Raw genomic sequence first — 27063 nt, 5'->3', positions numbered from 1 at the left:
CCCGCGGCCTCGTTCCCTGCTTGGGCCTCAGGCCCCGGGCTCCTGGGTATTAGATGTGAGCGGAGTTCTGTGGGAACACGGGAAACGATCGCTCTATCATCGTGGGCGACTCTGCCATGTGGTTTGTCACGTGAGACTCTCCACATTGGCTGGAGACCTGATGTGTAAATGCCCCTCTGTCCTGAGCACTAGCGGGCGTGATGGCCGAGCGCCCGCCTGGTGGAAGCCCCCTGACCATGTCCCATCCCACTGCAGGAAGAAGTTCCCAAAGAAGGGGATGAGCCAGACCTTCAGCAAGGCGGCCCAGCTCAAGTGGCAGTTGCTGGAGCGGCGCATCTTTGACGTTGTCATGCAGAAGATGACCATCGTCAACCTGGAGGCGGATATGGAGCGGCTGATCAAGGTGAGGTGTGGGGGGCAGTGCCCTGGTGGGGATTGGGTGGTCTGAGCATGACCGAGGGCCAGGAGTGCTGGGAGGCTGCTGGCACCTGGACAGCGCCGGCTGAGGCGTTTCCTTCCCACCCGCCCCCCAGAAACGCGAGGAGCTGGCGCTGCTGCAGGAGGCTCTGCAGGGGAAGAGGGGAAAGCTGCAGGCGGAGAGCCCGGAGGAGCAGAAGGGCCTGCAGGAGCTGAACGAGGAGATCAAGGTGCTGACAGCCAACATTGACTACATCACCGACAGCATCGCCGACTGCCAGGCCACCATCATGCAGCTGGAGGCGACCAAGGTGCCGGGGGAGGGGGCCTGCGGGCGGGGGTGAGGTGCGGGGGTCTGTATATGGGGAGTTGGTCTCACGGGAGGGGGAGCAGGGGAGATCACCCCAGGGCATTGTGTGCTGTAAGGGAAAGGGGGTGCTCTGGGGGCTGGTTGATAGTTGGGGTGGGGACTGGGCGTGAGCAGGAGGCTGGCTGGCTGGACTCTTCCTCTAGGCAGTTTAAGCATAAGGGGTGCAGGAGGCAGGTTTGCAGGGTCCTCTTGCTTTCTAAGCTCCGACTATTGGGCTGAAATGTTCTGTCGTGGGTCACGCAGGGAGTCAGGGCCGAGCTGGCTCCCTGCTCTTAGCCCCCAGAGCTCGCCCCCTCCCTACAGAAACGTCACAGAGCAGCTGTTGCAGTCTGGCTGCTTTCTCTGCTTGTTTGCTGATGACGGCTGTATAAGGCCCAGTTCAGCAGGTGCCTGAGCACTCACGGGGCTGGTGCGATAGGCTGCCGTAGGCCCATGGGCGCCAGGCTAACGGACATGGCTGTGGCTTGGCTTGGACCAGCAGAGGCCAAGAATCAGCCCTCTTCCGCTGCACGGTCTGCAAGGTCGGGGCCAGGATTTAGGAAGCCCCTTATATGTTGGTCCACCAGGGTCTCCATCGGTGCTGGATGGTTTATTTGTGGAAGGGACGGCTGCGGAGAGCATGATGTCCACCACCAGCTGCTAGGACCAACAGCCCTGATGGGAGTTCTGCACATGCTGGAGTCAGTGGAAGCCCTGTCCGTACCATGGGACAAATGTACCCATGGTGTATCCAGTGCTGCGGGCAAGGCGTGGTCTAGCCACGCTCAATCCTGTCTGTGTGCACAGAAAAACCCATGTCAGCACCAGGCTCCAGCCTGAGTCGCCGCCAGGCTCCAAACATGCTTAGAACATGGGCTTTCTCCATTCCCTGCATATACCGCAACACAACCTCCTGTGAGAAACTGCCTCGACCCAGCCCAGTTCCACAGTGGTGTTCCTGTAGCCTAGACCGAAGCCAAGCACGGGGGGCAGCCCGGTATTCAGAGCCAACTCCAGGTGTAGCCATGAGAGAGGGTTGAAGATGTTGTTTGCTTTTGTAGGAAATCTCAAACCCTTTTAGTTTTTTCTTTTGAAATTTCCCAGGGGGAAGAAAAAATCAGTTTCTCCTCCTCCGCCCCCCCCGAGAAACTGGAATTTTTGTGGTTTTTCAAAATCAGTTTTGATGGTTTAAGGCAAAAAAATTGGGGGTCTTGGGAAAGAGTTTCCCTTTTCTGAAACCGCGAACTTGTGCTGAAAGCTGTTGTCAAACATTGAGTCTCTTTTCTGATGTCAGATTTTTGTAAAGGGAGGGTGGGATTTTGACCAGAATGGAAATTTTTGTTTAATCAAATATTTCCACAGAGAAACAATAGCCTAATAATGAGCCTTTCTCCCTGGCACCTGTCGGGTGTCTGTGCTCCAAGGAAAACCCCACAGCACAAGTCTCAGAGCCTGGATCCATTGCCTTGGCTCGCAGGGCTACGGGGCTAAAACGAAGAGTGTAGACATTCACACAAGGGCTGGAGCCTGGGCTCTGGAGGGTCTTGGAGCCCATGAGCGGGAATGTCTACACTGCTACTTTTAGCCCCGTAGTGCAAGCCCGAATCCTTTGGCCAGAGGCTCGCTGCTGTGGGTTTTTCTTTGCTGTGTGGACGCACCGTTAATGACATGGGAGGTCTGACCCAGGTTCAGCACAGTGTAGCTCTCTGCTCCCCTCCTAGCAGCTGGAGGTCGTAAACAGGTTTTTAGTATATGTCTATGCTTAATCTGCTACAGCTGCAAGGCTTTATGTGTAGACGCTCCCCGTTGGAGTAGGTAATCCATCTCCCAAGGAGGTGGCTGTTTAGTTCGGTCGGCAGAGCTACACTCTCCGGGATGGTGGGGGGGGGAGTGGGATTTTCACACCCTGGAGAGACATAGCTATGCTGGTATAAGTTCCCAGTGTAAACCTGCCCTTGGTCTGCTCTGGTCACCTGGCTAGCGAGCAGCTCCTGCCGTCCAGGCGGTAGAAGCGCCTCTTCTTTACATCTGCAGGTGTGTGGTTCAGTCCCCAGAGATGGCCCAATCAGGGGCCTGGTTCCAGGCACACTTCCAGTGCGAGTGCTCATGCACAGTATTGGCATGCAAGTCGTCTTCCCCGCCGCCTGCTCGCAGAGCACCTGCGTCCCTGCCGGCGTCAGCCAGTCAAGGAAACCCCCCCGGTTCCGTGGCGCTGGTGTCTCTGCTGGCCCTCTGCTTTCTGCCCTTCACCGCCCTCAGCGCCGTTCTAATTCCCCTCCCTCGGGGTCTCTCTTGCACCGTAGGAGGAGCTGGACTCCACCGACACCTCCGTGGTGATCAGCTCCTGCTCCTTGGCCGAGGCGCGCCTCCTGCTGGACAACTTCCTCAAGGCATCCATCGATAAGGTCAGGCAAAGGGCCTTCAAGTGGGGGTGCAGCTCTGGGGGGTGGATCGCAGAACATGGGATCCCAGGTGGCCCCCTGTTAGCGTGGGATCACAATTGCTGCAGGTGAGGTTTGGAGCCAGGGCTATTTGGCTGCGCCTCGGGCATCCTTTGTGCGTGGGTGAGGGAGACTGAGAGGCCTGCCTGGCCTGTGTACTGCTGGACCCAGAGAGGGGAATGGGTTTGTGACGTTATTGATATCCTCTGGGACCATATAGATCATTGTTGCAACCAAGGTCCTGTAGTGGCACCCAGATCTTGTATAAAGGGGGTCAAATGGGGTGTCTAAGACAAGGTTATGGTTTACTGGTTATAATTATGCTGTCTATATGTGTGTATCAATTTTGTAGTTGAAGTTATGAATATTGGTTCTATACTGTCTGTATTTCAAACTTCTGCTATGCTGCTGGGTGACATCCCAGACAAAATGGTGTTAGCTCTGCCTAGCCTGCTTGATGGCCCATTAAGGACCATCAGCTATACAATGGACCCATTGAGAGAAGGCAGATACACCTTGTAACTCAGCAAAGTATGCAGGGACTGGCCCATGTGACTCCAGACTCCATTTTGCTGTAATTTTCCACAGTAAGAACAAAGGTGTTCTTACACCTGGAAAAGACTATATAAGGCGGATGCCTCATCTCCATCTGGTCTTCAATCCTGCTTCATACCTCTGAAGGAACTTTGCTACAAGCTGAAGCTTTGAACAAAGGACTGAGGACCCATCCCAGCGGGGGATGTATTCCAGAGACTTGATTTGAACCTGGAGTTTATTCTATTGCTGCTGCAAGCCTGAACCAAGAACTCTGCCATTACTGTATGTAATTGATTCCATTTAACCAATTCTAACTCTCATCTCTATCTTTTTCCTTTTATGAATAAACCTTTAGATTTTAGATTCTAAAGGATTGGCAACAGCCTGATTTGTGAGTAAGATCTGATTTGTATATTGACCTGGGTCTGGGGTTTGGTCCTTTGGGATCAGGAGAACCTTTTTTCTTTTACTGCGGTATTGCTTTTCATAACCATTTGTCCCCATAACGAGTGGCACTGGTGGTAATACTGGGAAACTGGAGTGTCTAAGGAGACCGCTTGTGAGACTTGCGGTTAGCCAGGGGGTGAGACCGAAGTCCTCCTAGTCTGGCTGGTTTGGTTTGCCTTAGAGGTGGAAAAACCCCAGCCTTGGGCTGTAACTGCCCTATTTGAGCAATTTGTCCTGAGTTGGCACTCTCAGTTGGGTTCCGCCAGAACCACATTGTCACAGGGGTACAAGCAGCAGCTGAGTGAGGCTGGTGTGGAACCTGCATCTGTGCCCAGGGACAGGGACTGAAGGCAGGAGCTGATTCCCCATCCCACCCACTGGCCCGTCCTGTGTGCTGGACGGAAGGTAACCTCCTGCTCCCGCCAAACAGGGGCTGCAGGTGGCTCAGAAAGAAGCCCAGATTCGCCTGCTGGAAGGGCGCCTGAGACAAATGGATGTGACCGGCTCCTCCCAGAACCATGTGATCCTGGATGCCCTGCGGGAGAAAGCGCAGTCCCACCCCGAGCTGCAGGCGCTCATCCACAATGTGCAGCAAGGTGGGTGCTGGGCTCTTCCCTCCTGGGGACCCCCGTGAGTACTGGGCATTGGCTGGCAAAGCAGCCGGCAGCGCTGATGTGGGGCCTGGGGCTGGCAACAGCTGGGAAGGCTTGGGGTGTTTCCCTGCCCCTACAGATGGCACGTCTGCCCATTGGGACAGATGGAGCCCACCCCAGGGCTCTTGGCATTGCTCTGACCCTGTGGGCAGGAGTGATAGGCCCGCTTCATCCAGACGTATCAGCCCACATGGTCACAGCCTGTCCAGCCGTGAGGATGCACTGATGGCGCTTTGGTGGCAAAGAGTTAATGATAGCAATGGTCTGGGGGGGGGGGTCCCAAGGACCTAAAGGGCCACACGCTGATTGGCGACCGCCTGCTGGCTGGCTCTGATCGGACCAGCCCAGTGCGGTGCCCTCCCACCCTCTGTCGCGTTGATGCACCGTTGTCGGCCGTTCCTTGTGCAGAGAACGGCTACGCCAGCACAGACGAGGAGATCTCGGAGTTCAGCCTGACCTCGGAGGGGAGGTAAGCGCACCAGGGAGCGTGCAGTGTCCCAGCCTCGTGCGCCCCTGAGCGGCGGGATCTATGGAGGGAGGGGGGCGCATCTCTGTGGCACTCATTGGCAAGGTAGACCCGTTAGAGCTTGGCAGCTAAATTCTCCAGGTTCTGTCTGCACCGAGCATGCTCCAGCCCCTCGGAGCTCCTACGTGGGACCCGACGGTGCACAGGCTACTCACACGCGATGACTGGCCGTGCTCAAACCCAGGCGTGCAGGGGCTGTACAGAACTGTCCCAGTAATCGTTCCTCTTGAGGGCCAGGGGCAAGACGGAGCTGGGAGGGAAGAGGGCCCCGAAAGGGACCAGGGGATGGGCTGTACCTCGGGGAATGGGAGGAGGAACCGTAGCCGGGCTGGTGATAGGGTGTTATGGGGTGGGGGTGATGGGCAGTGGTTTCTTCCTTTAGCTTTAAGTTAAGCCTTAAAGGGGATCGGCCATTTAACCCTTTGTTTCCTACAGCTTCTCCCAGTCTTTCACCCTGAAGGGCTCGGCCAGCCAGGACGACTTCAAGTTCAAGGTCAGTTCACAGCCACAGACAGGGCCATTTAACATCCAGATGTGGGGTCTTTGGTCCATTGTACCCCCTCTCCCTTTGTGCTCACGGCTGGGCGGTGGCCCTTGGCGGGAGTCTTCTCCATGGGCGGAATGTCTTGGGTCTGGAACTGAAATAGCCCGGGGTCTGGTCTCCTGGTGATGGCCGTGCCTGGCGTGTTACTTTGGCCCTATAAATGGCTCCTTGAGTCGTAGAGCCCACTTTAAACCCCTAAATGCCACATCATTGAGCTGAACTGGGCTTCCCTGAATCCAGGCAAGGTGCCCTGGTGCTGTCTAGCCCTCCTCTGGGAGCAAATAAAACCCATGTGACGCCCTGGTGCTGTGCGCCCTTCCCAGAGGCTAATTGACTGGACCAGTCCCTCCATGTGCCGAATCCTCCTGGGAGAGCTGCTCCAGCACTCTGGGCCATACACGTTTCAGCCTTGCACAGGGGATACTTCCTGTTGCCCTCCTTAATGAGCTCATGAAACGTTAATGCTGGCAACCGGGGCCCAACTGAAAGGTTTCTCTAGATCTGCCACTGCTGGGTGCTTGGCCCCAGAGGCCTCTTGGAACTGAATGGCCAAGGGGCGCCAGCGTCTCAGACTCGCTCCACGTGCTACCCTCGGGGCAGTGAACTCCTCGCCTCTCAGCCCTCCCCTCCCTGTGCCACGCTACAGGGGGAACCCAAGCTGTCAGGCCAGATGAAGGCTGTGTCGGCCGAGTGCCTGGGACCCACGCTGGACATCTCCACCAAGAACATCACCAAGTCCTTGGTGTCCCTCATGGAGATCAAGGAAGATGGGATCGGCTTTTCCATCCGGGATTCCTACTACAAGGATAAGGTCTCCCGCACCATCAGCCTGCCCACCCGTGGCAGCACCTTGTAAGCCCTGGCAAGCGTGGGCCCCACGTGCTTACAGGCCCTTGGGGGAAGAGGTGGGCTGGGTCATCGTATTCTGCCCTTGGAGCCTTGAGTCTGGACTCCTCTCGGTCGACCCAGCCTGTCCCAGCATGCAGTGGTGGGGCCAGCTTGCTCTGCCATCTTGGATTGCCAGTGTCCACAAACTGCCCGTCGGGGGGATGGGGCCTGAGGAAGGCGGGCACAAACCGGGTTCTGCTGTCGGACAGAGTTGGGCGTCCAGTCTCCACAGCCCTCTTATCGAAGGCACGGAGCTGCCTTCTCCAGCAGCAGTCTCGGTGATGAAGCCAACAGGACCTGCGCTCACAGCGCAAACCCTTAGCCGGGGCCGCTGGCCTGGCCTTGGGCCCTGCCGGGGCCTGATCCAGCCCGCTGGACCCCTGGCTCGGGAGGTGGATCTGTGCGCTGCCCCAGGGCTCTCGGCTCGCTTGCTCTGGGGTAGGCCTGTTCAGTGCTGAAGGGCCCTGGCCCAAAGGAGGGGCGATTGCTGATCAGGTCTTGCTCTGTTCCAGCCCTAGGCAGTCCCGTGGCTCGGACACCTCGCCTCTGACCCGGAGGAAATCCTATGACCGGGGGCAGCCTGCCAGGTGAATGGGGAGAGGCTGGAGAGCACATGGGCCTAGCTCCCCATCGGGGACCAACCTGTGCACTCGGCTGTGCCCAGGCACGACGCTGGGTGCTGGATCCAGCTGTGCCATAGAATCATAGAATATCAGGGTTGGAAAGGACCTCAGGAGGTCATCTAGTCCAACCCCCTGCTCAAAGCAGCACCAATCCCCAACTAAAGCATCCCAGCCAGGGCTTTGTCAAGCCGGACCTTAAAAACCCCTAAGGAAGGAGATTCCACCACCTCCCTAGGGAACCCATTCCAGTGCTTCACCACCCTCCTAGTGAAATCGTTTTTCCTAATATCCAACCTAGACCTCCCTCACTGCAACTTGAGACCATTACTCCTCATTCTGTCATTTGCCAAGCTCCATCCTCTTTGGAACCCCCATTCAGGTAGTTGAAGGCTGCTATCAAATCCACCCCATACTCTTCTCTTCTGCAGACTAAACAAGCCCAGTTCCCTTAGCCTCTCCTCATAAGTCATGTACCCCAGCTCCCTAATCATTTTTGTTGCCCTCTGCTGGACTCTCTCCAGTATGTCCACATTCTTTCTGTAGCGGGGGGCCCAAAACTGGATGCAGTACTCCAGATGTGACTCACCAGTGCCGAATAGAGGGGAATAATCACTTCACCATGGGCTGGCACTTCAGGCCTCCCTGTGCTGAGTGGAGGTGCGGGGCAGGGGGTAGATCCCCGGACCAGGCTTGTGATCATGGGTCTCTTTCTGAACACCCCGGCTCAGGACTTCGGACGTTGGCTTCACGCCTCCCTCATCCCCTCCCACCAGGCCGCGCAATGACCGCAACGTCTTCTCCCGCCTCACAGCAACCAGAGCCAGGGCTCCGCGCTGGACAAGTAAGAGCCTCGCGGGGCAAGGAGCGGGTAGGGGGGTGAAGCTCCAGGGAGCCCAGACCCAAGAGCAGTGAATGGCAGACGGTGACTCCCATGGCTGTCCCCAGGTACCGTCCCCGCTCTGCCTCGGGCCCGGCAGTCCCAGCTGGAGTCAGCCCCAGGCTCCTGCCGGGCTCATGAGCGACCAGGGCGAAGGCAGAGAGCTGCAATACTGGTGCAGTAGAACTTCACATGGGGCAGCATCTCCCTGGGCAGGGGCCCTATGCCAGACCTGTCTATAACCCCATTGATATGGAGGGGGGGTCTTTGGTCCCCCTCTACTGGCTGGACCTTGTCTCGGGGCTGCCCCTGAGCTGCCAAGCCTGGGCCTTTAGCTCAGGCAGAAGCAGCTGCTGTTGAGAGCCTGGGGTGGCAGATGCCCTCCCTGTAGATGATCCAGCTGGAGGCTCGTCGTTACATTGCACTGCTAGAGCCCTCAGAACAGGCCCGAAGCGGTGCCCTGGCCTTTAGCGTTGTGTGCACACACGTGGCAGTGCCCGGTCCCCCGCTGGGCCCGTGGGGATCCCCTGGGGGGCTGGGGCTGTCACAAGCCCCACTAGCGGCCCTGGGCTCTTTAGCTCCTGCTGGTAGCTCTGGAGGGCCCTGGTTCAGGCCCCAGTGTGTTGGCCAAGATGGCGGCTGTCACACTGGCTGCTGGCAGAGGAGAATTTCACCCGCAGGGACGCTGCTGGGTGGGTTTGGCTGCAGTTATAAAGCGGGTGAGGTGGGTCCAGGGGGCTGCTAGCTGAGGACACTAAGCCGCCATCCCGTCCCCAGCGAAGCATGGGGCTCGTCGGCGCTGGGCTTGGCAGGGGTCCCCAGGCGGTGGGGAAGCCATTTCCCAGTCGGCCCTACCCCGGTTCTGTGTGGCACTGGCTGTGCCATCGCACCTGCCCCTTCTGGGCCCTGCTCCCTCTCCCACTGTGCTCTGTGGGGAGATGCCGGCTGCTCACAGGTCCCGGTCCCCCTCAGGAGGTGACATGGCTGCTCTGGGTGGGGCGAGCTTTCCGCCAGGGGCCCGTAGGTGCTCCGATTGCTCCTGGTGCCAGGGGCTGTGACCCTACGGAGGTGGGGTGGGGGTGCTCTCCAGTGGCAGCCTTTGGTTTCTACGGAGGAACGAGCCCACCTTAGGACTGCCTTTGACCGTCACGGGCCAGCCCCTGCACGGGTGCAAATTGGCCTAGCTGCCGTGGGGGCAGCAGAGCGGCTTTGATTTACAGCTCCCGAGGACCTGGCCCTATGGGAGCTGGTAGCAACCACCTCCCATCTGCCTCCCTGCAGAATCCCAGTTTGGCGGCGATGTTCTAACCGGGGGGAGCCCATGGCACTGCCTGCAGCTCAGGACCAGCCCCTGGTCCCCATCCTGCCTGCTATCAGACCGCACGATAGCGCAGAGCCGGACCGTGTCAGAACGCCCCAGCCGTACCCCAAAACCAGGAGTGCGGAACCTGAGGGGCTAGGTTGGATGGCTGGTGGCAGTGATGAGACGGGGGGACCATGGGAAGATTAAATGAAGACTGGATGCAGGAATCCCCGGGCGAGGCCTCAGGCCTGCACTGTATTGGTCAGACTGGGTGATTGTAACAGTCCCTTCTGGCTGAATGACTCCAGTCCAGCCTGAAAGATCTTGTGTCCGAGCCACGTGTCCCTTCCTGCTCCTCTGCCCCTTTCCTCTCTGGTTTTCTGTGTCCGCTCCTCCCTCTCTACCCCGCTAGCTTGGATGCAATAACAACATTCCACTCTCTGACTCTGCTGCTGCCTCTCTCATCCGGGATTTTTTCTCCCGTAATCCTGCTAATTTTCTGTCCCTAGGTCTGACGACAGCGATTCCTCTGTCTCGGAGGTGCTGAGGTACATACAACTTTCTATTGATTAGAACTCTCCTGCTTCTCGCATTTCCCTCCCCCTGCCCTGCATGCTGAATCCGTGCTGGCCAAACTCTGGGCCTTGCTTCTTTGCTAAATCTATTGGGACTCTGTCCTGGTGCTGCTCTTGCTCACTGTGTGTCCCTCTTTCCTTCTCTCTGCTTCCCCGCATGGCCCTGGCATGCCGTGTCCGGCTGTGGAAGTCCCTTTCTGCCTCTGGTCTCCAGTGCCTTAAGGTCTGAGCCATCGTCTTGAAATGCAGTGCTGGGGGTTTAAGCGGATAGCGTACGGTGCTTTCACTGAATGGGGACAGCTGCATGCTCTATTCTGCCTCGAGGGCAGGGCGGGTAGTGATGATATCTTGCGCTGTGTCTGGCCTAGCTGCAAGAGGCAGGGCAGGCCAGTTGTTGGAGCCGGTGGATGCTTGGAGGGTCCAGGCTATGATGCTTTTTTGGGGGGGTCTTCTCTCGCACCTTCAGTTCAGACATCTCCAAGCACTTGACAAACGTGGCTTCAGCCTCCCAGCACCCATGGCGAGGCTGGTCAGGATTGTTATCCCTGTCTTGTGCCTCGGTTTCCCCATCTGCAAAGAGTAAACACCTGGGGTGCAGCCTCTTGGCACCGAGGATCCTGTGGCTGCTGCTGAGGCCTGTGCAGCCTCCCAGATATATTAGAGCAGCCTTGGGGTTGCTCTAACTCACTGCAACCTCCCAAAGGGCTGCTTGCCAGCTATGCCACAACCCAGAGTTCCCCTAATGGGGTGTGCTAAGGCCCTGGCTCTGCCCCCAGCATGCCTGGGTTTGCAACACGAGCCACGTAGAACCAATTACACTAGCCCAAGGCACTGTCTGTGCCAGGACAACTCTCCTTCCCCCATTCCCTGCACATCAAAAGGGCCAGGCTGGCAGAGGAGCATCTCCCCACTGGCCTTTAGGTGCCTATTTGAGACACCGTGGGCCTGACTCTGACACCCTGAGCACCATCAGCTGGAGTAGTGGGTGCTCAGCGCCCCTCAAAAAATCTATTCCAACCATGCCACAAATGTGCCGTGACCCTGGGCTAGCCCTTTCCCCTCCCTTTGCCTCCGTGTCCCCACCTGTAATCCAACCCTGCTGGGAGGAGGGGAGGTGCTTAGAGATCCTGGCTGGGAAGCTGCTTTGGGGCTACCAACCCTCTCCATGATGGGCTCTTCCACCTGGGCTCTTTTCTCAGGGGTGTCGATTCTCATGTGCTCAGCGTTCTAGAACCTCCCTCTGAACTCTGCTCACAGCCCCATTGGCTGTTGCTGGGGCAAAGCCTAGAACTGGTTTGAGACAGGATTGTCTCCTGGCCAGGGAGCCAGGATTCCTGGGTTCTCTCCCTGTTCTCGGGGGATTGAGAACTCCTGGGCTCCGTTCCCAGCTCTGCCATTGATTTGATTGTGACCTGTTAAAAATCCCTTCCCCATCTGCCAAAGTAGGGTGAAGCTCATTGCAAAACCGGAGTGGGTCAGATGGAGAGAGGGCGCTTCCCCCCCGCTGGCCACGGGGTGGTGCCCTTATGCCCCACATAGCATGGCTGGAGCAGGGCCCCAGTTTGTTCAAGCCTGGAGGTTCTGGGGGTTGGGTCCGGAGCCAGCCTGTCCCTGCTAGTCTCTGACTCCACAGGGGATGGGGCAGCGTGTGCCATGCAGCAGCCTGGACTCTATTGGCTTCGGGATCTTGCCTGGATGGGGCACAGAGGCCACCCACAGCTCTCACGGCGGGAGGGGGGTAGCTCATCTGTGCCAGCAGCGAGATGGCCAGGGGGTGAAGCCCGTTTCCTTTCCAAGCCCCTGCCCCAAGCCAAGGCAGGGTCTGCACGAGTCCCTGAGCCCTTAGCACCGATGGGGTGTGACCTGCCCCGGGGGGCCTGTCTGGGGAGCAGGCTGCCCGGCAGCTTCTGTCTGTGGTTTGCTTTGCTCCGGAGCCCCACTAGCAGGCCCTGGCAGCCTCGTGGGGCGGGATCTGGCTTCGTCCTGGGTCACCTAGCCAGCGCCCTCCTGCTGACGCCCTTGCTCTCTCTCTCCCACGGAAAGGGCCTCATTAACCCCGTGGGCGGTGCCAGGAGCACCCGGACGGCCCCGTTGCAGTGCATCTCCGTGGCGGAAGGACACTCCAAGCCCGTTCTCCGCGTGGACGCCACCGATGAGCTGCTCTTCACCGGATCCAAAGGTGCGCGCCTCAGGGGCGGGCCGGCTGCTGAGCTCTGGGTGTGATCATTGGGGAGTGAGCCTGTTACCCAGGGGAGGCGCTGAGCCACCCCAAACTGCGGGGGCAGGACAGGAGCCTCTTGCTCAGACGGCACCGGCCTGCCTGAAAGCCACAACGGGCCGGTGCAGTTCTGGGTCCCCCCAGCAGAGGGCAGCAATGCTGCACGAGTCATTAGGCTGAACAGCTGTGTGGTGACATCCCTGAAGCGAGTTGTTGGGGCCTCTGCCCGGTTCCTAGTGGCTGGATGTTCACCTCGCACCTGGCACTAATAGACCCTCCCCCCGTTGGCAGGTCTGGCAGAGGTGCCAGAGGCTGGATGGGCCACAGGGACTGAGCTCCCCTGGGGCACTCGTGGGAGCAGGGGGAGGCGGGGGGGAGGGAGGGAGGAAGCCATGGGGATCCTTTGCTGAGGACAGGAAAGGTCCCGCAGTGTCATGTGCTCCTGCCTCCTCCCGCAGACCGGAGCTGCAAAATGTGGAACCTGGTGACGGGCCAGGAAATCGCCTCGCTAAAGGGCCACCCCAATAATGTGGTGTCCATCAAGTACTGCAGCCACTCAGGGTTGGTCTTCACTGTCTCCACCTCCTACATCAAGGTGTGGGATATCCGGGATTCGGCCAAGTGCGTCCGCACCCTCACGTAAGTACCTGACGCATCGAGGCTGCCCTGTGGGCCTGGCCAATCTCGACGCACTGCCCTGCCAGCGTTCTGCACCCAGGGCAGCATTGCAAAGGCCAGGCGGCCGGGCTGGTCTGCAGGGCTGAGTCTAGGAATGCTGCAATGCAGGTCGTTCTAGCCTGGCCTGGCTCGTGAAGGCTCCGTGGCTTGGTGCTCTGCTCTCAGGGAAGTTGCTCCTCTCGTCTGTTTCGGGGGGCACCGTGCACCCTACAGTTGCTTTGATCAGGGATGGGTAATGACCCATCTGCAGCTGCCAGCACCGTTTCCAGACCCCAGCGAATCAGCCCCTCTCTCTGGTGCCCAGCCACAGACTGAGACTTCTCTTTTAGGCCTCCCCAATCTGACTGGCGGGAACAGGAGCGGCGCCAGGGTTTTTGGCGCCCTAGACGGGGGTCCTTCCGTGCTCCCGGTCGTCGTCGGCAATTCAGCGGTGGGGGGGTCCTTCCGTGCTCCCGGTCGTCGTCGGCAATTCAGCGGTGGGGGGGGTCCTTCCGTGCTCCCGGTCGTCGTCGGCAATTCAGCGGTGGGGGGGTCCTTCCGTGCTCCCGGTCGTCGTCGGCAATTCAGCGGTGGGGGGGTCCTTCCACACTCCCGGTCTTCGGGTCACTTCGGCGGCGGGTCCTGGAGCAAATGAAAGACCCGCTGCAGAATTGCCGCCGAACACCCGGAGCGCGGAAGGACCCCCCCGCCGCCGAATTGCTGCCCCTCCCCCCCCCCCCAAATCCTGGTGCGGTCGCCTAAATGGAAGCGCCGGCCCTGGGCGGGAACATGCCTGGGCTGCCTGTCAACATCAACTCCAAGCCAGGGGTGGGGTTTGTGTCGCTCCGCCCTGGGCGTGGAGCTGGCATGCCTGCTGGTACGGGTCTGGCTGGCTGCGTGGCAAGGCACCTCCCTTGGGTGCCGAAAGCTGCTGCCTGGGTCACCCTTGCTGTGCCGTTGCTCCCGGCTTGAGGGGACGTGGGGCTGAGCGGGGGGGTCTCATCCTGGCACCACTGGCACTGCATATGGCCAGGAAGTGGCGTTGCTTCCCCCTATAGATGGCTGGGGACAGACGCTGTCCAGCCTTCTAATCAGTCCACAACGGGCTAGATCTTCCATTCCACACTGTGTAAATTGTCCCCTCCCTCCCCCGAGGGTCTCTGCCTTGAGGCTCACCTGTTTGTCTCTTTGGCTTAGCTCTTCAGGTCAGGTGATCTCTGGGGACGCCTGGGCTGGGACCACCACCCGCACCATTGCCAGCGTGCAGGGCGAGCACCAGATCAACCAGATCGCACTCAACCCCACCGGCACCATGCTCTACGCTGCCGCCGGGAACTCTGTCCGCATCTGGGAGCTCAACAGGTCCGGGCGGGGCTAACTCGGGCCCCCAGGCAAGGGCAGCTCTTGTGGGGAGGCAGACGGGTGCTGCGTAGGCAGAGGGAGCAGTCGTTCTGGGCTGAGCGGGGGCCCGCTCCCTCCCGGCTGGAAGCTGTGTTATTGAGGCAGGGGTGGATTTGGACTGGCACCGGGGGAAGCTGCACTGGCACAAACCCCAGCGTGGAGCAGCTTAGCCTGTTTGCTCCTGGGCTTTGCACTACATCAGCCCCAGCAGCTGCTGATCACGCCCAAAGGGGGCTGAAAGTAGGACCCAGTGCTCCTCTCCCAGCTGCAGCCCTTAGGGCAGGGGTGGGGAACCTTTTCTCTGTCACTGGCCATTGACCCACAGGAAAAATCACGGTAGCCAGTTCTATAGGGCTGGGCCCCACCTGCTGCGGTTAAAGGGCTCAGTGGCCTATGGCGAATGGGGACAGGTTGGTCTGGGGGTAGATAGCGCTCGGCGTTGTCCCTATTTCTGACCCCGGTGAGTGTGGCTGTCTGGTCTCCGGGCGCCACAGGCCGCGGTGCCTGGCTCTCCAGGTCAGTGGTGGCGCGCAGCAGTGCGGGGACGGCCTCCGGTGGGTCTGGGATAGAGCAGCAGCCGAAGGGGGCGTGCAGGCCGGTGCTGGGAGGCAGGAAGTCTGGCTCTGCCATGAGACTTGACTAACATTTCAGAGGCCTCCATTGATTTTTTTTTTTTTTTTTTTTTTTTTAGTGGTGGGGGGCTCTGTTTTGGAGAACCTACCGTGTGCCCGCCCGGGGCTGGGTTGTTCAGAGGAGCTGGGCACTGTGGGAGTCAAGGGGAGCAGTGGGGGCTCTGCTCCTCTGAAAATGGGGTGGTCGGGGTGTCCCCCAAAATGGAGCTGCCCAGAGCTAGTCACCATTTGTGGCTGTGTGACCCTCCCCCACAGTCTCTCCCCTATGAAATGAGGCTAATGCTCATTTTTCTTCCCACTGGAGCGCTGAGGATTGATGGCAGACAAATAATTAAAGAGATGGGGGGTGAGGGGGAATCTCTTTTTTATTGGACCAGCTCCTGTGGGTGGAAGGGACAAGCTTTCAAGCCCCACCCTGGAAGAAGAGCTGAGTTTCCAGACTTGTCCCTTCCCCCCCACACACAGAATTTGGTCCAATCAAAGAGATTCTCTCCCCCATCTTGTGTGTCTCGTATCCGGGTTGCCAGCACGGCTTGGATTGATTAGAGCTTGGAGATCCCCTGGTCAATCCCAATGAGCAATTGTCTCCTGGGGCGGAGCCCTCTTCTCTCCTGCTAAGCTGCTTCTGTAGCTCACCAGAGTCCCCTTGTCTTGAATTCAAATCCTCGGCTGCTGCTTGATGAGAAATCGATCGGAGCTTAAAAATTCCAGCTCTCAGCCACGGTACAGATGTGGGGGGTTTGTCTCAGCCCATTACAGAGCCAGCAGCCAGCTGCAAACCCAGCATCTGGCTCTGGCTGCTGGCCTGACCATGCCCTGGAGCTCAGGGGGCAGTTTGGGTCTTGATGGCCCTGGCTGGCAGCGTGGATCGTGGGCGCTCACTGGCTCTGCCCTGTCTCTGTGCCTGCCAGCAAATCCCCAACGCGCACAAGGACTGGGTCTGCGCCCTGGCCTTCGTCCCTGGCCGCCCCATGCTGCTGAGCGCCTGCCGCGGGGGCATGGTGAAGGTCTGGAACATGGAGAACTTCACACCCGTTGGGGAGATCAAGGGCCACGACAGCCCCATCAATGCCATCTGCACCAATTCCAAGCACATATTCACTGCTTCCAGGTGAGGGTGGTGGGCTGGGCTAGGCCCCTGCGGCATGGGGGAGGGAGGTCTGACCCCCAACTCACCCCAGTGCAGCAGAGCTGCAGGAGCTCTCCAAACCCACTGTTGCTCCCCGCATGTGGCAGGGCCTGGAATGGCGCTGGGAGTGAGGGATGGGAACAGCGCCGGAGCCGGGCTGCAGGCGGTTTGGTGTGGGGCAGCAGTCGGCTGCAGGGCCCCCAACCCCTCCCCATCTAGCCTCTCGTCTCCTCCATCTCTCAGCCATTGTTAGGTCGCCCCACAGTGAGGCTCTTCTGCCCCATCCAGTTATGCCAAGCGCTGGTCCTGCCCTGCCCCGCCATGCTTTTGGGATGCTCTTGCCAGCTCCTTTGATGTGCCGGGACTAGCCAGACCTGGTGCTGCTGGCCCTGCCACCCTCAGCGCAGAGAACGGACTTCCTGCCAACCGGGCACCAGCTCCTCCTCGACGGTGCCTTGTGCATCTCCAATGAGAGCACCACCGCCCCCTCCTGCTCCCCAGCCCCTGTGCACAGCCCTGGTCCCCAGAGGGGGTCCCCGGGTTCACAATGTCTCTGGCACCGTCTCTGATCTCCTCTTTTCTGACCATGTCCCTTTTCTCCTTTCCTTTCTCTTCCCTCCCCCCCCCCCCCCCCTCTGTTTCTCTCTGTGCCGCAGTGACTGCCAGGTAAAGCTATGGACTTGCGTGCCTGGGCTCACCCCCTGCCTTCCTCACCGCGTCCTTGCCATAAAGGGGCGTGCCACTTGCCTGCCTTGACCCTCCTCCTGCTCTCTCTGGCTCTCACCCCCTCTGGCTCTCTCTCCTTTTCTTTCTCTGTCTCTTCTCTCCGCTCTGGTCTCAGCTGCTTCTTAACAGTATGAGATTCTTTTGGATTTTCCCCCCATGTAGAGCTCTTTGCAAGAGGAGACTGTCCTCTTGCCCCCCACCTCCCAGTCCCCCAGGTGATTGGATTCAGTGGCCAGCTCGGGGGTTTGCCCATCTGACTACTGCTCCTCCTGGGCCACTGCTGGGGGGATCCCCGCCCCATCCCCGCCCCCCACTGCGTCACTGGCCACTGCCAGTGAGGTGCCACTGGCTGAGCCTGCGTTACTGGCAGAGTGCCCTGTTACTGGCGCTCTGGGGGATTATCCCGCTGGCGGGAAGCTGGGCGCATCTGCTCCCTCCTTGCGCCGGTGCCCGCCCGCCTGGGGCACAGCGGCCTTGCTCTCCTGGGCTGCAGCGTGATGCATTTGGGGGCGGGGGAGTTGGGGGCAGGGCGTGGCCCGTAGGTGATTGTACTCGCTGTGCTGCCTCTCCCAGCTGGGGCGGGGGCGGCCTCCAGCCTCACTTCCTCTCTCTCTTCCTTCCCCAGCGACCTGACAGTGAAGCTCTGGAGCCGGAGAAGATTGCTGAACGGCCCGACCTAGGCACTGGAAAGGCCGGAGCCAGGGCGACTGTCAGGCTCCCTGGCGGGCCCAGGCCCCAGCCCCTCTCCCTGGCTGTGAAGAGCTGGGAGCGGCCTGGCCTGTGTGTGCTCCAGTTTCCAGGACTCTGGGGTGACGGCGTCTCAGCTGGGGCTTTGTGAACTGCCCGCTTCCATGGCTGGGGGCGTCGTTCCCGTCCAGCCCCACGCTGGGTTTCCATGATGCAGAGGGCTTTCTGCTGACCAGGGCGTGGCCAGGCAGTGCTTCGGGACATGGCCTTGCCAGCCACGGGGAGGACCCCAAGCTGAGAGACTCAACGGGATCATTCCAGTCTGTCCCGCAGCCCGTTCAGCAGCCCCAGATCCTGGATGTGCGAGAGGAATCCTGCCACCTGCATCCTGCTGCTGGCCTCTGCACCTCCTGGGTGCCTGGGGTCTCATTCCTTCTGCAAGCGGCTGCAGGCCCCTCTCCACACTTCGTCGTTCAGCAGAGCTGGGATCTGCCGGCCGGTACCGAAATACAGAGAGGACTTGTGTGCTGCTGACCCCAGCCTAGCACCAGCAGGGTGCATGGAGCCCCGTTCGCAGCACTGGCTGTGGTACCCTCCTGGAGCTGGGACTCACTCTGTCCCATCTGCTACCATATGTGCTGCAGGGGCAGGGCTGACTAAGGTCTAGCACCCCACGGCTCACCCCTTTCAGGCCCCCAATTAGCTGTTAACACCGTAGAGCCAGAGTGCTAGCCCGGTTCCTACTAATCACTGGTGACAGGGCACAGTATCCACTTCAGAAGCCGACTCCTTTAGCCCCCAAAGCCTTGGGGGAAGCCTGTGGTTCCGACAGGTTCCATCCCTTATGCTCCTCAGGACACAGTAGTAACTCCCCTTCTGAGGGCCCTGTTCTGCAGCCCTTATGTTGGGCAGGGCTGTGGGCCTGCAGCAGGAGACTTTGCTTGGCAGCACTCCCCAGCATAAGGGTTACAGACCTGGGGCCGCACTACTCGGAAGGTGGAGTCTCATGAGCAACGGGGTGTCCCAGCACTGCCTCTCTCCCAGGACCCTGTTTCCTTCCTGGTCCTTTACACTCAGCCCTTCCACCTCCCGCTGACCCCCATTTCAGGTACGATCCCCCAAAGAGCACAAGGGTCAGTTTTTTTCTCTGAGCTGACAGCGTCTCCCATGCCACCACCCCCTTCAGCCCTAGAAACAAAGTCACTTGCTTTAAGATTCCAAAGCAAAGTTTCTCTCTGGCAGAGGTGGGTTGTGGGACCCAGGGGAGTAGGACAAATGGCCTTCATCAGTGGCCTCTTCAAAGGCAGTGGGCCATTGGTACTGGGACTGACCTAGAGCGGGGCTCGTTCCACCCCTCCCTGCCATACCCCAAAGTTCCACCCGGCGATTCTTCTGGTGCCCAGCCCTGCAACTCTTAGCTGAATTGTCCCATGCCTCACCCTGTTCGTCCAGGGGCTCCTCCACCTTCCACTACAGCCCTGCTTTACCCTGGGACAATGCCCAGCCTGGGGTGTAGTCTGTCTGCATGATCCCCACCAGGCACTGGCAGGAGCACTGCTTTACATTAAGGTTCTTTTGGTGATGGGCTAACCTTACCCCGTCCTGCATTTCCAGTGTGAACAGCTGTAGATGGAAACCCAGACAGTAGAGATGGAGCAGGACTAACCGTGGTCACTTTGTCTAGCCCTCACGCTGTGTCTATACTATAGAAGTGTTGCAAACAGCAGGTGCATTTTCCTGCCCGGATAGGATTTTGGAGATGTTAACGCTTGCTACGGCTTTCTCGCTGTATGGGTTGTGGGATCCATTGGAGCGGTCTGTGTTCTGTGTACAGGACAAGATGTGTAGATCTTTTATACCTGGATGTATTACTGTAATTACAATTATTTAATCAATAAAATGAATAAAAGCATTAAAGTACATCAAAATGAAACAGAGGATTGCTATGTACAGGGTGGGAGATTGCATGTGAGTGATGTTCGTCCATCGTTATCGATGAAGACCTCAACCACTCATTCTTTCGATGACTGGGCTCTGTACGTCCGAAGATGACTGATCAGTCCGATTCAGGCGTGGAACGTCCTGTCACATGTCGGGCAGACATGTAATGGCACTGTCGATGATGTACAAGCAGCTCTGGACTTGCGCAGCTCACGCTTTTTTTCAGCCTCAGCAATACGCCTCGCCTCAGAGGTATTACTGCCTGTGTGAATGAATGTATAGCCACAGCCTGACTCGGACAGCTGTCCTTCATTAGCAAGGCGAGTTTCGCTAAGGGCTGCAATGTCAATGTTGTAGCGTGCGAGCTCTCTAGCGACAAGTGCTGTTCTTCTCTCCGGTCTCTCTGCCGTGATGTTGTCCAGTAACGTGTGGGATCCCCGCCAGCCGCGGTATGCTGGCCAGGGTAAGGTGAAGCAGGCAATGTTTAAGGCACCTTTTCTAGCCCCCTCCTCATTCTACGGAGGTGAGCAGTGCAATCCTGAATAGGGCTGCTCAGTCGCTCAAGAAGTTGCCGAGCTCCACTGCTGCTTCGGTCAGTGAGGAACGACCATTATGCCTGAGCCGCCTATGTGCAGGTCCGCGGCTACAGCTCCGTGTATCCACACCTGCTGCTTCGTCGCTCGCCCATCGCCACAGGACTTGATATGATGTAATATGATATGATATTATGTCGAGACTTGCGCGTGAATTGGATTAAAGTGAGGGAGAGTTGCGTGACGTCAGCCTCACTCTCTCTTCCCAGTTCCTATCTGTATCCAGTGGCAAGACAGAAGTCGAGACGGCTGGAGATAGGGCAGGGCGCAGTGGATGACCAGGACGCCTACGTGTCTTGTCGTGCTCTTAAGCGTTCCACAACGCTTGCTGTCATCGCCTTCCTGACCATTGAACCAGGTTGCCTCAGTCAGCCAGATCCAGCCTTCGCATGCAATGGGTAGACAGGCCCTAACTCACAGAGTCTCATACTCATCGGCTACCCTCACCTGGTTTAGCCCACCGGTCGAGACGGTCTCCGGGGTGTGGCCGCTGTCACATGCTGACAGCTACTTGGAGCCACAGGTGAGAGCTGGGTATTGTCAAGTGGGGACCAAAGTGGATGAGCTACTCCTAGGAGTACGACTGCTCCCCCATCAGAGGTACTACCCCTCCCTGACAACCCCATGTGAGTAGGTAACCGCTCGATAGCTTTCATCACCATATAGTTTGACAGGTTACCACACCCCATCCCCATTGCCGGCGCCATCCCCATTTTTCTGTGTTTGGCCGGGGGAAGGTTGCGTGCTTATGTTTTGACATATTTAGAGAAAAAGTATGAAAGACTAGAAAGAGAGGCTGTAAGGGGTTTGCAGCTCCCTCCCAGTCCGTCTGGGCAGGAGACAACGCTAGGGTGACCAGACGTCCCGATAAAATCGGGACCGTCCCGACATTTAGGTATTTGTCCTGCGTCCCGATTGATCTTCGGTCGGGACGCTGCACTCCGCTTTTTTTTTTTTTCTCCGCCGGCAGCACTCAGCTGTTCTCGGCTTTTTTTTTTTTTTTTTCTTCTCCTCTGACTGCCAGCAGCACTCAGCTGTTCTCCGTTGGTCCCCCCGCCCCCCCCCCCCCAGCTCCTAAAAACCAGAGGCTGAAGGTATGCATAACTAAGGAAGGGTGCATAATCTCCTCTGACTGCCCGCAGCACTCGGCTGTTCTTAGCCCCCGACTGCCGGCAGCACTGGGCCACAGTAGGGAATTGGGAGAGGGAGCTGTTTGTGTCCTTACACCGGCAGCACTCAGTTTTTTGGGTTTTTTTGCTCCGCCAGTGCCTCCCCCCCCCGCTTGTGTCCCGATATTTTCTTCCTGTCATCTGGTCACCCTAGACAACGCCCCTCGCTATGATACTTCTGGGATACCTTGGTTCAGGGGAAAATTAGCTCAGTGTTAATGGTTCAGGCCTGCAGTCAGACCGAGCAAAGATAGAGAGTCTGTGTCACAGGGCAACAGTGAGGGATGATCTCTTCCGGCCTCTAAGTGCCCTCTACAGGCCGGTGTCTCGCCTGCCGCTGGTCCCGGTGTACCTCCCAGACCCCGGTGCCCCTCTACGTCAGGGTCCTGCCCCCGGCAGTAACCCACTATCTGGGTGTCCAGGGGAACCCCCAACCCTCTAACCACACCTTGCCTCAGTGGATACTGCCAGTCACTGTCTAGCCCCCGCTCACTGGGGCGGACTGCAGTATATAAACCACGCATCATCGGCAAGGGGGGTTGGACCAGCTGCCTCTGCCTATCTCTCGGGTGCCCCTCTGCAGCCCGAGTACCTTTTGTAGGTGTAAGAGTATCTGGACTCACCCCTGCGGCGCCTCCTGCTGGTCGTCCAGGGAATTAGCTCTCCAGCCTCTGGAGCGCCCTCTGCAGGCCAGTGATCCGCCTGTCCTCTGCACGCAGGCTCCCGTGTCCTTCCCAGGACCTTGCTCTGGGTGCTGCCCCCTGGCAGTACCCACACACGCTAGGTCTCCTCTCCCAGGTGAACCCCTACCCACTAACCCCATCTCACCTCAGGATAAGGCCACTGCCAGTCACCAGCTAGCCCCCACTCTCTGGGGCAGACTGCAGTATAGGCCACTCATCATCGGCAAGGTTGGGTTCGGACCTGCTGCCTTGGCCTAGCCCTGGGCTGCCCTCTGCAACCCCCAGTACCCCTTGGCCTATTACCAGGCCACAGCCTGGGGCTATCCAGGCTGGAGCTCCCCAGCTCCTCAGCCTTTCCCCAGCCCTGCTCCACTCAGGTATCCTGTCTAGCTCCCTGCAGCCAGGCCCTTCTCTCTCTGCACTCAGAGAGAGACTCTTGAGCTCCTGGCTCCCAGCCTTCTTATACAGGCCAGCTGGGGCCTGATTGGGGCATGGCCCAGCTGTGGCTACTTCCCCAATCAGCCCAGTAGCTTTTCCCTTTGCCCCAGCCCTCTGCCAGGGCTGTTTTAAACCCCTCAGGCAGGAGTGGGGTAGCCACCCTGCTACACACCCCCCACCTCAAGATCCCCTCCACCGGGGGGGGGGTAGGGTGTCTATCCCTAACGCCCCAGCATTCCTCTCAGCTGGGCCCGCAGGAAATCCCTCTCTGCTCGCAGGCTGTCCAGTGCAAGGAGCAGCCTGCTCCCTTCCTCCATAGTTTGGGTAACCATGGTTGCCTTTTCAGCTCCCCCATGGGATCACAGGTTTGTCTGGGGCCTCCCTGCCCCTGACAATCCCCTCTGTGGGGCCCTGGTCGTCACCACCCCCTCCTTCGGGGCAGTCTCAGACCCAGCCTGATCCTCTGGCCTCCCCCTCCGTCTCTGGGGGCTAGGCCGCTTTCCCCGGCGCCCCTTGTGGCAGAGGAGGCACAGCCAGTTCTCACCCCTGCCCACCTCAGGGCTAGCCTGGGCCCTGTGAGTTCCGTGAGGGCACTCCCCCTTCTTGTGCCCTGGCTCCCCACAGGCCCAACACAATTGGAGCCCCCCTGTTGGCTTCACAGGGGGCACTCGAGTCGGTCCATGGTCTGTCTCTGGCACAGCCCTTCCTTCAAGGCTCGCCTGGGCCCTGTGAGGGCACACCCTCTTCAAGTGTCCTGGTTCCCCACCGGCCCAACAGTTCTTTGACCTTGGCACCGGCCTCCTGCCCAAGGTGCCTGGCCCCCAATGAGGTCCTTGTGCCCTCCCCCGCAGCAGCTGGAGCAGCCTGGCTTGCTGCTCGGCGAGACGGGCCACACGGGCTCTCTAATAATAGTCCTTCATGGTTTTCTCCACCTTCGGTTCTCAAGTCTCTGCACTGGGCAATAGTCCACAGTCCTTGCCTTGGCCCCTTGTGTCACGGGTGGACCGCTATACCCGCATTCTCCACCATATGTAAGAGTATCCGGACTCACCCCTGCGGCGCCTCCTGCTGGTCGTCCAGGGAATTAGCTCTCCAGCCTCTGGAGCGCCCTCTGCAGGCCAGTGATTCGCCTGTCCTCTGCACTCAGGCTCCCGTGTCCCTCCCGTGCTGCCCCCTGGCAGTACCCACACACGCTAGGTCTCCCCTCCCAGGGGAACCCCCACCCACTAACCCCACCTCACCTCAGGATAAGGCCACTGCCAGTCACCAGCTAGCCCCCACTCTCTGGGGCAGACTGCAGTATAGGCCACTCATCATCAGCAAGGTTGGGTTCGGACCTGCTGCCTTGGCCTAGCCCTGGGCTGCCCTCTGCAACCCCCAGTACCCCTTGGCCTATTACCAGGCCACAGCCTGGGGCTATCCAGGCTGGAGCTCCCCAGCTCCTCAGCCTTTCCCCAGCCCTGCTCCACTCAGGTACCGTCTAGCTCCCTGCAGCCAGGCCCTTCTCTCTCTGCACTCAGAGAGAGACTCTTGAGCTCCTGGCTCCCAGCCTTCTTATACAGGCCAGCTGGGGCCTGATTGGGGCATGGCCCAGCTGTGGCTACTTCCCCAATCAGCCCAGTAGCTTTTCCCTTTGCCCCAGCCCTCTTCCAGGGCTGTTTTAAACCTCTCAGGCAGGAGCGGGGTAGCCAACCTGCTATAGTAGGCCTTTATCTAGGCCTGCAGCCTGGGGTTTTGCCCAGAGCCCTCAATCAGGGTGGGGCGGCAATCGAGAAAGGGCTGTGGCCTACAGGCAGGCAGGCAGAGCAACAGAAGGTCCATTTACCTGGCCACTGATCAGGGTGGGGCAGCAAGCAAGTAGAGGGGCTCTGACCTACAGTCCAGCAGAGCTGTGGCAGTCTAGGGGAGGTTACCTCTCTGGTGGGAGAGTCAGCACAACCGTCTGGCATCCGGATTCAGGTGGGAGCCAGACCAATGCAGGCCTCCTGACAACCAGGTGGGGAGGCTACCACTCCTGACGTTGGGTTGCCGGGGGTAGGGGAACCCAGGCCCTCCCGCTCACCTACGTCCCATCCCAGGGCCCTAATAGAAGCGGAGTGGCCTGCCACTGGGTCAGCGGGGAAAATCCAACTGCAACACACTGGCCGGCTTGTAGTCAATGACACAGCTGAATCTGATTTGGCTTCCCTGGGCTCCTTCCTACACGACCATTCTGTGTGTACATGGGTTCCAGGGTTGTTGTTTGCTTTGGACCACGAAAAAGTTCAAGTCGCTGAGATTACAGAAAAGTCCCATAAAATGTAAAAGGGCTTAAAGCCAATGGGGTTCTCTCTCTCCCTCTTTCTCTCTCCACATACACCACATCTATCTATCTACCCCCATACACCCCCACATCTATCTATCTCCATACACCACATCTATCTATCCCCATACACCCCCTCTATCTATTTATCTATCCCCATACACCCCCTCTATCTATCTGGCTACATCATCCCCCTCTATCTATCCCCATACACCCCCTCTATCTATCTAGCTACATACTCCCCCTCTATCTATCCCCATACACCCCATCTATCTATCTATCCCCATATACCACATTTATCTATCTATCTACACACTCCCCCTCTATCTATCTATCTATCTATCTATCTATCCCCATACACCACTTCTATCTATTTATCTATCTATCTACCCCCATACTCCCCCTCTACCTATCTATCTATCCCCATACACCACATCTATCTATCTATCTATCTCCATACACCCCCTCTATCTATCTATCTATCTATCTATCTATCTATCTATCCCCATACACTCCCCCATCTATCTATTTATCTATCTATCCCCATACACTCCCCCATCTATCTATCCCATACACCCCCTCTATCTATCTATCCCCATACAGCCGCAAGGGTAAGTTCTCTTCCCCACCCCCACCCTCCCTGCCCTCCCTTCAGCTTTCTATACTTTCCTTCTCTCACTAAGCCAAAAGGATCTCTTGCTGTTTTCTATACTCTCCCTCTCTCAGGTCTGGTCTACACTAGTCGTTTATTTCGGAATTAGCTGAGTTAATTCGAAAAAAAATCATTCCGTCCACACGATCAAACCGTTTTCTTCGATGTAAAGGGCTCTTTAATCCGATTTCTGTACTCCACCTTGGCAAGTGGAGTAGCAATCGAGATCGCAATCCCAGGTTAAAGGTATTGTGGATGCAATTCGACGCTATTGGCCTCCGGAAGCTATCCCAGAATGCTCCCTTGTGACCGCTCTGGACAACACTCTCAACTCCGATGCACTAGCCCGGTGGGCAGGAAAAGCCCCGGGAACTTTTGAATTTCATTTCCTGTTTGGTCACCAGCAGCACAGGTGACCAGCAGCACAGTCCACCATCACAGGCGACCATGCAGAGTCCACCATCACAGGCGACCATGCAGAGTCCACCATCACAGGAGATCATGCAGTCCCAGATTCACAGACGAGATCCAGCATGGTCCGAACGGGAGGTACTGCATCTCATCGCATGTTGGGGAGATGACTCTGTTATGGTAGAACTACGTTCCGAAAAAAGGAATGCAAATACGTACGCTAAAGTCTCCAGAGCCATGACGGAAAGAGGCTACTCCAGGGACCCAGAGCAGTTTCGTACAAAAATCAAGGCGCTCAGGCAAGCAGACCAATAAACCAGGGAGGCAAATGGGCGCTCTGGGTCACAGCCCCATACATGCCGCTTCTACTGTGAGCTGCATGCAATTATGGGGGGTGACGACACCACTACCCCACCACTGTCCGTGGATACCTCCAAGAGGGGAGTGGAACGGAGCGAGGACGATGAGTTATTGGAGGACGAAGAGGAGGAGGACAGTGCACAGGCGGCAAGTGTGGAATCCGTTTTCACCCCTAGCCAAGAACTATTCTTAACGCAGGAGCCAATAGCCCACCCCCCAACTCCCAAGGCGGGCTCCCGGACCATGACCCTGGAGAAGGTACTTCTGGTGAGTGAGTCTGATCGGAGCCACGCGGTGGGGGGCTGGGGGGAAACACAGCCACGCTGGGCTGTTCGCATTTAGTTTAAAGGGCTCATCCCTGCTCAGAGCCTCGTCGGAGCCACGCGGTGGGTCCCGGGGGGGGGGCGCGGGGGGTTGTGTGAAGCGATCATCCCAGAGAGCCCGCAGGCCCTCCTTTTATATTGCAAACCCACCAGGCATTGCTTGCTATGGGAAAGGGAGCCCGGCAGTTTGAAAGCATTGAAATGAATGCGGAAGAAGCAGAACCCCGCGTGCCCCTAGGGTTTACCATGGCTGGCTGCAAGCTAAATTCTGTTGCCCGGCCATGTGTGATGTGCTGTGTACTATGAATTTCCCATTTCACTGAGAAACAGTGTGTCCTTTGTTCTCTGAAATGTATCTTTTAAAATACTCCCCTCCCTTTTTCTCCTCCCACAGGTGCAGATGTTTCAACGTGATCCCTATCTACTCCATCCAAGAGGCTGGTCCAGATTAGAAGGTGGAAAAAACAAACTCAGGACAACATGTTCTCCAAGCTCATGCAGTCCTTCAGCATTGATAGGGCCCAACTGAATGCGTGGTGGCAAACAATTGCAGAGTCCCAT

At 58.2% G+C, this 27063-nt stretch overlaps 1 protein-coding gene across 1 annotated transcript in view; it reads left to right on the top strand.

Moving 5' to 3' along the window:
- Nucleotides 1-20284, top strand: part of LOC101939270 (kinesin-like protein KIF21B) — a 34669-nt gene extending 14385 nt beyond the window's left edge. Inside the window, exons 17-32 of the mRNA XM_065579015.1 lie at nt 256-403; nt 534-728; nt 3070-3171; nt 4622-4787; nt 5253-5313; nt 5806-5863; nt 6561-6766; nt 8237-8266; nt 10115-10145; nt 12224-12359; nt 12857-13037; nt 14253-14417; nt 14951-14972; nt 16000-16199; nt 16874-16883; nt 20207-20284. Of these exons, the coding sequence (XP_065435087.1) occupies nt 256-403; nt 534-728; nt 3070-3171; nt 4622-4787; nt 5253-5313; nt 5806-5863; nt 6561-6766; nt 8237-8266; nt 10115-10145; nt 12224-12359; nt 12857-13037; nt 14253-14417; nt 14951-14972; nt 16000-16199; nt 16874-16883; nt 20207-20284 (1789 nt within the window). The remainder of the gene's footprint in view (nt 1-255; nt 404-533; nt 729-3069; nt 3172-4621; nt 4788-5252; nt 5314-5805; nt 5864-6560; nt 6767-8236; nt 8267-10114; nt 10146-12223; nt 12360-12856; nt 13038-14252; nt 14418-14950; nt 14973-15999; nt 16200-16873; nt 16884-20206) is intronic.
- The last annotated feature ends 6779 nt before the right edge of the window (nt 20285-27063 follow it).

The sequence above is a fragment of the Chrysemys picta genome, unplaced genomic scaffold (assembly GCF_011386835.1).
Source record: "Chrysemys picta bellii isolate R12L10 unplaced genomic scaffold, ASM1138683v2 scaf41, whole genome shotgun sequence".
Classification (NCBI taxonomy): domain Eukaryota; kingdom Metazoa; phylum Chordata; order Testudines; family Emydidae; genus Chrysemys; species Chrysemys picta.
The sequence above is the reverse complement of the archived record's forward strand: the minus strand, read 5'-3'. Positions and strand labels throughout refer to the sequence as shown.